Source organism: Anarhichas minor, unplaced genomic scaffold, assembly GCF_050575085.1.
Source record: "Anarhichas minor isolate MPS153535 unplaced genomic scaffold, ASM5057508v1 ptg000028l, whole genome shotgun sequence".
NCBI lineage: Eukaryota > Metazoa > Chordata > Actinopteri > Perciformes > Anarhichadidae > Anarhichas > Anarhichas minor.
This window is the reverse complement of record NW_027466474.1, coordinates 8194999-8208667: the sequence shown is the minus strand read 5'-3', so window position 1 is coordinate 8208667 and position 13669 is coordinate 8194999. Positions and strand designations below refer to the sequence as shown.

General features: G+C 41.9%; 1 protein-coding gene across 1 annotated transcript in view; it reads right to left on the bottom strand.

The window, feature by feature from the left end:
- The window catches only part of dock2 (dedicator of cytokinesis 2), an 87647-nt gene that overhangs the window by 5705 nt on the left and 68273 nt on the right, over positions 1-13669 (bottom strand). The window contains exons 27-40 of the mRNA XM_076103076.1: positions 11180-11278; positions 10965-11059; positions 9591-9669; positions 9353-9453; positions 8987-9045; positions 8481-8629; positions 8116-8201; positions 7848-8004; positions 5808-5848; positions 3622-3712; positions 2644-2754; positions 1989-2078; positions 990-1094; positions 290-431 (exon numbers count right to left, since the gene is read on the bottom strand). Of these exons, the coding sequence (XP_075959191.1) occupies positions 290-431; positions 990-1094; positions 1989-2078; positions 2644-2754; positions 3622-3712; positions 5808-5848; positions 7848-8004; positions 8116-8201; positions 8481-8629; positions 8987-9045; positions 9353-9453; positions 9591-9669; positions 10965-11059; positions 11180-11278 (1405 nt within the window). The remainder of the gene's footprint in view (positions 1-289; positions 432-989; positions 1095-1988; positions 2079-2643; positions 2755-3621; positions 3713-5807; positions 5849-7847; positions 8005-8115; positions 8202-8480; positions 8630-8986; positions 9046-9352; positions 9454-9590; positions 9670-10964; positions 11060-11179; positions 11279-13669) is intronic.

Genomic DNA, 13669 nt, shown 5'->3' with positions numbered 1-13669 from the left:
AATGAAACATCACTACATTTTAGAGAGTATCTCTACATCCATGTGTTAGAATATATAGAGTGATAGTTGAGCGATGCATCAGACAAAAATAATATTTGATCTCTGCATCCGAAGCATAAGGAGCAGTTCGCTGCTGTAAGGCAGCAGGAGACTAACTTGTGGTTCAGATCAAGGACACTGCAACATGCAGACAGTAGACAGTAGGAGTTGGAGATAAAACAATTCCCTCTACCCACTAAGCTACAGCCACCACTTTACTAATGGGTTTGTTATGCTCGCAGAAGGATACACTGCAGCGGAGAGTTCCTGACGTCGTCTCCTGGTATGGTGGTGGTGTTGAGGCGCACAGCGCTGGGGAACTGGCTCATCAGCTGGTTCTGAAAGTCCTCTCTGCGTTCATACTCCTTGCCGCGGTGGATAAACACCTTGTTCTGAAGCCACAGGAAATGTACTGGTGTTAATAATGATAAAGATTAAGCCCTTACTTCTCCTGCGACCACAAAGGGGCATTCTCTTTTCATCTGGACTTCCTTATAGGTCAGTCAGTTCATATAGAGCTGGTAGATCAAAGTGGTCCGATGCCTTGTCTCCTTTCGCTACCCTGGCCCCCTCAAAACAGACTAACTGTCTTTCTCATACTCCTTACCACAGCAGTTAAACACATCTAATGAGTAAAGGAGCTATAAGCAGTGGAATATTATATTTCTGCAATTTGCTGAAATTGACAACGTTCCCATAAGGTACTTCATGTCCCATTCTGTTAATCATCTCACTGGTGTGTTTAGAAGCCATTGCTGCAATTTTAAACAGCTTAGTTTCAGTGCTGATGATGGAGAAAAAAAGGTTTTTGTAAACTCTTTGTAAAAGGAAAGGAGGCCGTGATACCTTTGTGCTCCTCACACATCGTGTGAATCAGTTTGCTTCTATTCTATGACAAGTGACAACTTTATTTGTAACACTGTAAACTTTTAAAGTGACAAAACACAAACCCTGAGGAATGGAGGGTAGCCCTGGCCATAGTAGCCGACTGCAAAGTAGTCTGGTTTAGGCCTCAGGATCTTCATAATGTTTTCGTAGAACTTGGCTTGTTTCTCCTGTAGAGAGGGAGAGAGAGAGAGAGACAGAACACGTGTTCAGAAGAGAGTTTCAGATGTGCACTGTGTGCAGCCATAGCAGTTTTATCAGCTTGAGCCAATGACAAAGCTACCCTCAGCAGAATGCTGGGCCTTTGATAGATGGAGCAACCATAAAATGCACAGCATACAAGGGCAATGTCTGCAATTTATATAACCACATAGATTCAACATTAGCAGAGAGAGACACTGCTGCAGTCATATAAAGAAAGAGATTGTTTCCCCATTGTTGGGAAAAAGTGTAAGTCTCTGTGGGGAGAATTGAGTGAAGGGGAGATAGATGAGAAGGTGGTGCTGGATTTGGGCATGGAGGGAATCACTTCTGCTGTACTGTTGAAGCAAGAGATGAAAGAAACAGAAGAGAGAGGACACAGTAAGAAGGGTTGGGAGAGGTTTTAAGTTGCTAATGATTGGCAATGGAGAATCACACTTTGGGGTCATATGGTAATTGAGGAAAGAGATTTATTTTAAAGGAGGACTTGAAGTGTCAAGTAAGTATTCATTTTTAAACATGGATGAATGGTTGTGCTGAATCGTTTGTAGTATTTGAGAGTGTAGATGACTCATTTGGTGTGAAAACTGCTGACTGGGAAGAATATTTTCTGAGGTTGTGCAATTTAGAACTTACAGACTGGCAGCCGGACAATTTACTCAGGAAGTGAGCTATGTTACTGCTGCTATCAAAAACTGAAATAAATTGACCGTGTCTTCCTTTCCTTCTAACACTCCCTCACACACAGGGACATCTATAACATCTTTGAAGGGGATTTAAGGATGAGAGAATGAAATACAGAGAAAAATGTGAGATCATGTGCAGAAGATAGAGCATGGCGGTTTGAGATAGTCATGTATTACCAGTCTCCTGCTGAGTAACTCGTAGTCAAAGATCTCGTTTTCGTACTGTTCAGCTAGCTCCTTACACAGAGTGATGGCCTCCTCCCACATCTAAACACATATGCACACACACACACACAAGGAGAGGAAGAAGTGTCCTTCATTACACCATCTGCTTATAGCTCGGCAGCAGCTGTCGTGGTGGGAATTCATCTGGTGGAAATTTCTGTTTCCAGGTCTCTGGGGAGTGGAGGGAAACTTCTCTTTCACTGCTTCCGAGAACATAAAGCACTCATAGAGAATACAAAATGAATGAAATATCAACATACCGCTCGGAGACAATGACTGCATGATTGCAACACTGTCTCATCCTTGAAATATATTGAATGTTTGATACAGGAAAGGACAATTTCCCTGAATTAAAATCTGAGCATTGATTTCAGAATTTTTTTTTGGCCTTTCACTTAAGTGAACGACGTTATTTGCCTCGTCTTGTGATTTCTTTCAATCGTTCTGTAAAAGGAATTCAGAAACTGACTGCTAACAACTTTCTTCAGAGTAGAAAGCCTATTTCTGATGTTAGAGCATTGATCAACATTTCTTTTAAATCATCACATTACTCTAGGAGGGTGTTTTTAAGAAAGAGACTCATGCTGTAGTCTAAAACAAGGCTGACCTTGCCCTTGTCAAAGTAGTCGATGATGGTGTCGTAGAGAGTTTCTTTGAGCTGCCGCTGGGTTTGCGAGCCGTGGAACTCAAACTGGGGACTGCATGTCTCGTCTAACCACTGGAACGGAGACAGAAGGAAGATAAAAATAAGGACAGGGAAGTGAGACACAGTATTGCTGAAATGAAAGAGAAAAAGTTACAGTCAGACCAACTTTGCTTTTTACTGTTCCATTTATCATGATGTTGAAACAAGAGAGGAGAAGAACTAAAAGCTTAGTTTCTTTGTGGTAATAAATCAATATTAGTCACAGGCCGAGTGCACACGAAAACATGCAGCGCAATGTTCATTAATTATGATGAGGCAATAGTTAATCTTCCATTACAGAAATTACACAGAAATTCATTTGGAAACTAAACAAAAATCCGAAACTGACTTATATTATTGGAGCAGGTCTATCTGCTAAGAAGAGGAGGATTAGAGCATGCTGTGCTTTACAGCCCGCTCTTTTCAATAATGTGAAGCAGGTATGACAGGACTGACACTGGAGATGAATGGAGAATATAAAAAAATGTTATAGAGTTCAACTGCTCTGATGTAATGATACTAGACAGCGAGAGGAGGAGAGAGACACGAGAGAAAGGGAGCGACGCCCTTATTCCCCTGTTCCTCTCTGTGGGCCTCCAAGTGTCCCATAAAAGAGATGAAGAGACAAAAGAGGTCAAACACACATGCATGCGCTGACACTCACACGAAAACCTGCGCACACACAGAATCAATCACCACAGCGATGCACCCACAGTGGCCGATGCGATGCCATAAACGAACCTTCGGAGCTAAATATTTTGGAGGCCAGCGACGAGGCAACCATTTATCAGCTAATAAAAAACTGTCTTGTTCGTGGCAAATAGAAAAGTGATTAGACAGAGCGAGACGCTGGGTCCAGCATTAAAACGTCAGAGGAGCGTGTTTGTGTGTGTGTCCTACCTTGAGCAGACGAGAGTGGAGCAGCAGTGTGTATGCTGCCTCGGTGTAGTTTTCACCCTCCAGATGAAGGTCCCTCAACTTGTAAAGGTACCTGAGCACACACGTGTACAAACACACACACACACACACACACACACACACACACACACACACACACACACACACACACACACACACAGAGTTACAGAGGTCAGGTTACCTTAATATGCAATGTGTAGATCACTCCACTAGATGCCCCTGTTGGGCAACTTGAAACATATGGAGCATTTATTTGTGTATTTATTTACGCAGCTGTGTGTCACTGCCCCACTCAATCTGTCTCATGCTCACACACACACCTATACGTACCCTGAAATACATACACAACAGAGACCGGTCATTCAAGAGCACCCACATGCGAACACGCAAAAGTACAATTTGACGCAATGTCTTTTTAACTGTCTGGCAGATATTTTGTAGCCCATATGTTCATGTTTTATAAGCCCGACAAAGAGGAAGATGGGAACATTAGCCAACCAGCATGCTCGTTTACTGCTTGCTTTTTGTGGAGATCTTTTTCTGTATCTCTCTCTGTCTTCGCCCTCTGTTAGGGGAACACATTTGTGCCACACAGGCAGAGGCTGGACTTTCTTGCTTAGGCATTGATGACAAAGCAAGAAAGCAGTGGCTTTCTGGATGCTTTTAAATGAAAGATCCTCTGCATGCGGGATGCACTCTCAGGTCAATCGTTCATTCTGTCGAGGTAAATGTTGAAGGATCTTGCTTTCTATTCTCTTTAACCTCATCTGCTCCTTTCACTCTTAAGCAGCTAATTTCCCGACTGGAGCTTCCGCCTGTTCTATTGGTTAGGACAAGAGTTGCTGTTGACTGTGTGAATGTCAAGTCAATCTACTTACTGAACCCGTTTGTTTGATTGACCCCTCGCTCTTCATCCTTCCTGTTCTTCCACCCTTCCCTCTCTTCCGTCCTCCATCTCTCTCTGTGCTTTTCACCAGTAATTTGAGGTGTTCAATTAGCAAGAGACCAATTCTTCTATACCTGGGTGTTAATTAAGAAACCTAGGAAACCTGGGAGATGAAGTTTGTAGAATTCATCTTTTCATTTTAGATCACTCTAAAGTTGCTCCAATCTAATGTTGCTCTAATTAATTAAAAAGGTGACACGATTCCAGGAAGTACATTAAAACAGTCAGTAAACTTTGAAGTGCTTAATTCCTTGGTGTGCTACAATATAATGCACAGAGGCAATGTAGATTGCATCAGGGCTGCAGAAAATTTAAATAAATTAAATCTCCTAATGAGACAGCTCCGCAAAGATCTCATAAAACAAAAAATAAAAAAACGAAATGTTTGGAAAACAGTTACAGTTTGATAGAGGTCTGACAAACAGTAAAGAAAGTACAATCCTTGCATACTAATTGCAAAAGATGGTTTACTATAAGGATACGTAGTTAATACATTGGGCATATAATTAATACAGTTTAGGGAATAATCAGTTGTCATGTTCGCATTAGTTTTATTTTCAATATAAATGTAAGCAATTAAGATGCAAATTTAATGATCTTTAATTCACACGCTGGGCCAGACCATAATTAGTTTGAGGTTTTATTATCCATGCATGGTGTCTAGTAATATAGCTAGAACTGTGTAAGATAATATTCTGGTTAATTATACAGCACATAGGCTTACTGTTTTAATGTGTATTTCCATTAAATTATGTTTGTTTCCTCATGTTATTCAGCGAGCTGGCCAAATGTTACGGGTATTCTCCACAGGATAGATGGAGGCAGCTGATCAACCACAGAGTTGAGCTAACATTACCACATACAGATAACTAATTATGTCCATAAGCTATCCCCAGAAATGCACGTGGGACCTGACGGGATCTGTATTCCCTCTCTCTCTCTCCTGCCATCATCCTTCCTCCGTCTCTCCCTCGTACCAATCATGTCTCTCATTCTCTCGGTTCGCCCTCCAGTCCGACTAAGAGCTGATCCTGTGGATTCTGACATTAATTCAGTGGGACTCGTATAATCCCTTGTCAGATTACGGAGCAACACACACACACACACACACACACGTACAGACTTTCAGACACACACAAACACGCACACACACATACATTCATTTACAAAGCAAAAATGCACCACTTAAATGTATTTAATGTCAAAGTCAGCTCGTAAATACCTGATGTACATCCCTTCACGATTGATGTCCTTGTAAAAGTTCTGCAAAATCAAAAGGAAAAGTTGGGTCAACGTGTGTGTGACAGATTTGAAATCATTCGGAATCACTGCACTGATTACTGCTTTGTTGTCTTGTAATTCATGTGGAGGAGTGTTTGTTTTAAAAGGCGGTTTGTGTGTGTTATGTGGGTTATGCTTCAGACTGCCTGTGTGTGTTCGTGTGTGGGAGTGTGTGCATGCACATTTGTTAGTTAAGCAGCACAACCTCCCAGTTTAATGAAGTTTAATGACGCCTACAGAGAACAGAGGAGTGGAACGAACTGATGTAACCCAAACTCTCCTCCCCATCACGAGTCAGCAGACACAACACACTCCCACTCACACACACACACACACACACAAACAATCAGAAATATGCAAAAACCAAGCTCAATTACTGTGAAATTCACTGTGCAGCCGTAGCATATGGTATGCATATTTATGGCTACTTGCTTTATTTTTGCAAAGGTCAGATACATCATTGTTTGCATCAATGCATTTTGACTTGAGTAGCCAATGTCCTGCTGGAGGCTGTCCATCTACATGCAGGTCAGATGATTTTACTCTGAGCAGTCTTTTCAACATGCAACACTATCCATAGTAGAACTACAGTATCACCTTTATGCATCTTTCCTAACCAACAACACACCAGGTGACAGCCACTTTTAAAATCGGTATATACTGTATATCTTATATGAAGAAAGTGTTATCTGTAATACAAACGTGCTTTTTTCAGCAGCTGAAAGTGTCCATGAGTTATTCCGGAAAGCCTTTAGCACGCGGTTAGCCAAGGTTATTTCAGCCTGAGCTTTGAGTGTATGCTTGTAAATGCATCTAAGTGTATTTGTGAGTCTTTGAAAGTGCATCCACATGAGGAGGCATAGCGAATACCTGTGCGTATGTGTGTGTACTTCCTAAGTGAAGTTAGCCTGGGGGGGGAGGGGGGGCTGCTCGCCTGCAGGAGGGATTTTTTTTAGCTGGCCGAACAAATGAAAGAGAATAGCTAATAGGCAGCTGCCACAGGCTACAAGTTAAACATCTCTGTCATGTGGCAACAGCCTCAAGTCCGAAAGAGGAAAATAACACATTATAGATACCAACACAGACACAACCGTTCATCATTAACTGATCCTCCTGAATGTTAGCGTGTCAGAAATGTCTTCTAATCCAAATAAAAAACGCAGATATAAAAGAACAAAAACAAATTGAAGGAACTATAACGTTTAATTGTTCTGTGGAGACAATTGCATGGTGGGTAGATGGGATCCATTTCTAAACGTGTGTGTACAGTGGGGGAGAATATGATTAGGAGATCACATAAGAGAAAAGATGTGCAGCACACAGGAGCTGATGCAACGCTCTGCAAAAACTGTCAGAGACCAGACACAGAGATGAATCTTTTCCTTTAGATCAATCAGCACACAAATCAAATGAGGAAAAGGGAAACAAAGACCTTGGCATGAAAGACGAGACATAAAATCAGTGTTGCATAATGAACTGTTCAATCAGTGTGGCTCTTCTGGTATGGATGAGATTATTGACCGAGGTCTCTGTGGAACTAACTCACTTACTAGTCTGTTGTCAACCACACATAAAGTTAATTTCAATAATAATGAGTTTAACGATGTGTGTGTGTGTGTCTGAGGCCAGCACCTTTCTAGTGCAGCAACAAAGTACAGAACATGTATCAAGGTTGGTGTGAACAAATTCAAATCCATGGTGACGCATGCCAGATTCACAACATATAGTCGATTTCGAAAGATGTGCAGCATCAATGAATCACGAAGAAAACAAAAAAATATTAAAGTATTATGGAGAGGTTCACAGCAATATGGTGAAATTCAAGGACCTAACTACCAACTTAGTCCTGTACCCACGTTGGCGACTGCCCTTCAAGAAAGCCCACCTAAACACCTCGGTGGTGGAGAGGGAATTTGTAAAAAGCTGATGAAGCCTGCAGCCATTGTAAGGTATTCCGTATTTCAAAGAAGTTGGGACTTACCAGAAGGTTGACAGTGCAGCTCATGCGGTTGTTGCGGCTGTCGTCGCTCATCACAGTACGGTAGTCGAGGAGACGAATGAGGAGTCCCTTCACCAAGGCCACAAAGTGCTGCACCTGTGGCCTCAGCGTGGGTTTCTCTGCAGCACAGTCCAGCAGGCTGGCAGACAACAAGCATCCACAAGTTAATCATCAGAGGATTTGGTCTTGATATTCAGTGTTTGAGTGCTGCAAGCTTTGTGAATGTATATCTGTTAATACTCAGGCCTACATGGTCTCCAGTAGTTGCATGTATTGCTCGTCTCCTCCTCCACCCTCCACCTCATGGTCCAACTTCAGAATGATCTCATCCTCAAACTATAGAACAAAAGAGAGAGAGAGAGAGAGAGAGAGTAAAGAGGAGAAAACAAATAAGAGAAGTAATAGAAGGAACAAATCAATTATGCAAGCACAATTAAGGTGTCTCTTTTACTTCCATGCAGTGCCACAGGAAATCGATGAATGAGCACAATGTGCATGTGCCAGTGTTTCTTTGTGTGTTTTGAGCATGCAAATGTGAATTAGTCTTTCGCATCCTCTGATGTTTTGTTTGAACATTTCTGCACATTGTGCGACATTGTATTGGTGCGTTTCTACCTTGTGGAAGTCTCCAGAATGTGCATTTTCACAGGTGATCATGTCGAAGAAGATGGGGATGGTGGCCCTTCTCAGCTCTTCTTCTGGGATCAAAGTCATCTCCAGGATGGGGCCCACCATGCCAGGGATGAAACAGATCTTATGACTGCCTGAAAGACACACACACACACACACACACACACACACACACACACACACACACGTAATGAAAATGCACGTAACACCATATCTGACCCATCTCCCCTTGCTCACCAGCTGTCCTCTGAAAGGCTCCACAGGTCTCTGACCACCAACACATCCTAATTCAAGGGCAGTGTTTCCTTCAACAATAAAGATTTGAACTCTGATTCCTATCTCCAGAGGATAACCACTGTACATGCTGTCTCTCTATGTGAATGAATTCCCCCGACGCTTGGTTGTGCTGTTCACCCACCTACACTGGGATGTGTTTATATGAGAGTAAACACACATGTTTGCATACCCAGAAGCAAACTAGATTTTCTTACCTAGTTTGTACCAGATGTCCCGTATAGCGAAGCCAATGAGTCCTCTCATATCTCCATATCTGGAATTAAGAGATTCAAAAATACACTTAAACAGAGACAGAAAGAGAAATCAGCCCAATGACTTGATCAATACTGATATTTTCATCTTCAAAGACTGAGTGAGGACCCCAGTGGGAAAGATAATGCTGTGTTAATCTGCCCCAACATGAACCAAATTGAATATCTCTCTACAGGCATCACACGGTTTTAATAGGCAGTGGGAGTGTAAACAGTAAATGCAGACTGCAAAATAGATCACAAATCACTCAGTGTTTCATTAGAGCAGGGAGAGTGTGTGTGGTAAAATGATATGCCCCCTTCTCTCACTTGGCCAGAATCTTGTTCCTCTTGGTTGACGAGAAATGCTGAAGCTGCAGAGACTCCTGGGTAATAAACGCCACCGCCAAGTGGAAGTAGTTATTCCACAACTAGACGAAGAATACAAGCGACGAAGAGTGGGGATGTAGAGAGAGACAATAGAGATCTTTGTTAAAAGCAGTACAGCCCAAAAAAAAGGCGCTGTCATTATGAGTAAAAGCCTGTAAATACACACAAACACACTTACCTGTACTTCAAAGTCGTCGTTATTCAGGAACATTTGGTTCATTGTGTCCGCATAGGTATTGATGGCTCGCAGGAACACTCTAATGGAGAGAAACACACAAATTTATTGTACACACACATACACACAAAGTAAACCTTTAAAATAGAATGGTGGAAATCAATGCTACGAAAAAAGAACTTCCTCATGCAGCAGTTTGATTGCAGATGAATAATTAATAAATATATAAAATAAACTTTAATTCAGAGCATTCCTCGCCATGTTGAGAGCCCTGCTTGCAACTAAAGGTGCTGACAGTGCAAACAACAGCAACAGTGCTGAAAGAGCTAACAGCGTTAACCTGGGGGGGGGGGGGGGGGGGGAACCAAAAGACGCAGCACTTCTGCAAAGATGCGGTCGGTGTGCACGTTGTTATCATCCGTAACCGCCGTCTGAACGCAGGGCAGAGCAGCGGACATGAGCTACACAGTGGGGCACACACACATGCACTAACATGCACGAAGAGCAAGTGCAGCTGCCATGCTATGTCAACAAAGCAAGGAGAAGCTCAGATTACAACACACACAGAAGGGGAGCGACCTCATATCTGCTTAGACATTACTCCACTATATATTTACAGAGCAAATAGTTGTTTGCTGCAATATTAATGCTCTGAATATCATATAGAGGACATTTAAGGAAAATGATCACAAATGCGACGTATTTGTTGTTAATCAACGATTTGCGACTTTAAAAGCTCTAGCCCACACCTTTATTCAGCTATTTCAAGACTGTAATATTGCTTCAGATTCAAAGCTTCTATCACAATGACAGATCTTGATAGCAGCTTCACACAGTGTGCAGGTGTATCAGTGATTTGTGACTTCATGAATTTCTAAAGTTAAGTGGCAAATCTGTCTTTCTGCACGAACACTATCTATCTATCAATCATCGTTATTCACAGCCAACTGACATTACCTCTGCCTGCCCTTTACTTTTTTCCTCTACCTCACTCTCACTTTTACCTATTTGCCTTTTCTCTTCCTCTGACACAGCTGTAGCCTCCCCCCTAGCTTACATCACAAAACATACACAGCAGCAGTTCACACACACACACACACACACACACACACACACACACACACACACACACGCCAACACACTTGTCACCTCAGCCTTTTTCATCATCGCAGCCCTGATCCCCAGCTTTACTATCTCTAAGTTATCCCTATGTGGGTTTGTGTGTGCAAAAGTCGCTGTGGATGTCTTTTATGATTCACATACACCAGGCCTCACTGTCCCGATAGCAGGTCGTACTGAGGCAGTTGTGGCCTATTCAGTTAGAGAGGCAGATCTGGGACAAGTAGGTGGATGGTTCAAATCTCGGGTCTGTAGTACCTGTTCTGTACCATGATCATGGCCATCCAGTCAGAAGGGTACACATGTTTCCCAATCAGGTCCTTGAAAAGTAGGAAGGACTCCATCAGGAAGTCCTGCAGTGAAATGAGCAAGAGAAGAAGAATGTGTGTTGTAGAACAGAGAAAGATTTATTTTTACCATTGGTGTGTATTTAACAGTCATCTGCAGGTATGTGTGTGTGTGTGTGTACATACCACTAGATCAGAGGATCCAGCGAAGGTTTCAATGTATGTATCATAGTGACGATCATCCATCTGACTGAGGATAGCTGTCATGCAGGCGACCACCCTGGACTACAAAGGAAAAGTGTGTGGGAGAGAGAGAGAAAGAGACGCATTACTTTCTGGGCACTGTGCAGCTGCTCTTACACTGCATGCTATGATTCTAAAGCCAAAGACATTTAAATCTATTCAGGTAACTGATTGCTGCACCATGTCTAAGGCTGCCTGGAGTATATTTCAACAAAAACCTCACACCAGTTCACTTGCTAATTTGAGGCGCAATTCTTAAGACCAAAGAGCATCAACGTCATCACATATTACAGGACCTGGAACAAAAGGCCAGCGCTCTGAGCAAGACACTGTGATGTTATGTTTTAACGATGCCGTTTATATGAAAAAGTTGTTATTCACAAATTACCATAATTACTATAAACAAACATAACCAGGAAGACTGGCAGCCTCTCAAGTTTCTAAATTGTATTTTAAAGTAGAAATTGTGGCCATCTGCTAGGTAAGATTAAAAAAATACATTCTGAATTACTATATAACAAAAAAAAGGATATACATAACCACAAAATTGCTAAAAGTGCAAACAGCTTAAAGAAAAATGACTTTTAATATGTGTTTTACTTTTGTATAGAAGACAACTTCAGGACAGAGCAATATCAGCAACATCAAGGTAAGTGGTCATTTTGACAAACAAGAGGGCGCTGTTCATATACTGTGAAATGCAAGATGTGGTCAACAGAAAGTGACAGTTTACACAGTGGGATATTATAGCATGGTAAAACCTATGAAAAAAATCATTTAAAATCATATCAAAACAAAACATTTAAAGCTCCTGATTTCACAACAGCTTCTCTTGTTTTTGGGCAAACTTACATACTGATTTACAGTTGTTTTTTTTATTGGTGTTTTTAATGAGGTATTAGCTCCTCCGTATGTGCACTTAACTCTGAATATGGCCCACGGTGAGTACACAAAAACACACACAGAGAGACTGGTAATAGGGAGGATTGGATATAGATAAAAGTGAAGGAGAGTCGAGAGACAGGAGAGGGGGCAGAAGGAGTGAGCATCGCTTTGAAAGGAAGACAGACGAGATGAGGAGAGGGGGGGAAAAAAGTTTTTAACAAGTTTCAAGTTGTAAGTGTGTGTGAAAACTACTTATGCTGAGAAAAGAATCCTTGAGCTGGATTAAAGCACTAAATTCATGGGAAAGTTAGAGCAAACCTGAGAGGAGGAAGACACTGAGAGGGGCAGCAGGCAAAGGAGAAGAACACAGAGAAGACATGGACAAATACTCAACTACACCGACCAGAACAGAAATAACCAATGGCATGAATGTAACAATTGTTTGCATTTATTACAGAAGCTTTTTTTATAGACTACTGAAATATTAATTGATTAGTCATTTATCATCAGCCGCCTCCACTTCCCTCTTCTCCATCTACTCCACCGGTTTGTCTGATTACTCATTCTTCGCTGTGAACATCGCTGCCCTTTGTACTTTCCGTCCAGCCAATAAAATTACTGACAACCTAAAATGAAACATGGTAAAGCCCTGTTACTTTCGTTATTCAATTTTTCCACTTTCTCTTTTCCATCTGACATTTTCTCATTTTCTGTCCGTAAGCATGCAGGAATGACCCTCGTACCACCGAGAGCCATCAGTGGGATGCCGTGCTTAAAGTCACTTTCATCTACTTTTGTTCCACTGCTATATACGTTAATGTTTTCTGATCCTTCCCTCTGCTGGGCTTAATTGCTGGAATCAAGTTCGCAAAAACCTTTTTCAGAAACCTCGGCAGATGTGCAGGTATTTCTGCTTCATCGTAACGGACCGGGGTCTGGGTGAAATTATTCTCCAGAGTTGTTGGCACAAAAATGGGAAACACGAGACAGAGATGAAGCATGATGGATGGCTGATTGAAGATGAAAGATGAACGGCATCTCATGTGGTGACAGCTTTCATCTAATCAAAATGAGCAGGGCGGGTGGGTGTGCGTGCGTGCACTTGCCTTCATTCCAATAAGAAAACATACTTTTTCAGTCACATATGCAAATATAAAGGCAGACACACACACAGCAATTGGTAAAGGAAGTGTTTTCAGTTGGACTTCAAACAGTCTATGTCTTACTGGGGAAGAGAATTGTATGTTCTTGGATGTGTGTGTGTGTGTGTGTGACCACCTCCATCCTCCACTCAACTTTCTTCCTGCAGTGCAGTGACACCAGACACCCTGTCAGCAAACTCTCTCATTTAACTCCTCCTGTCTTTCCCCCCTCATCTCCCCAACACATGTTCAAAGTTACTCTGAGATCAATATAATGTGACACTAAAGTACGTCTTTAAATAATGTCTGTTTTGTCTTAGAGGTAATTGTGAAATTGTGTTATTGGCAGTTTTCCTAAGAGGATAGCAAGCGTTTACAGAGCAGCAAGTAGAGAAGCTCACTTCTC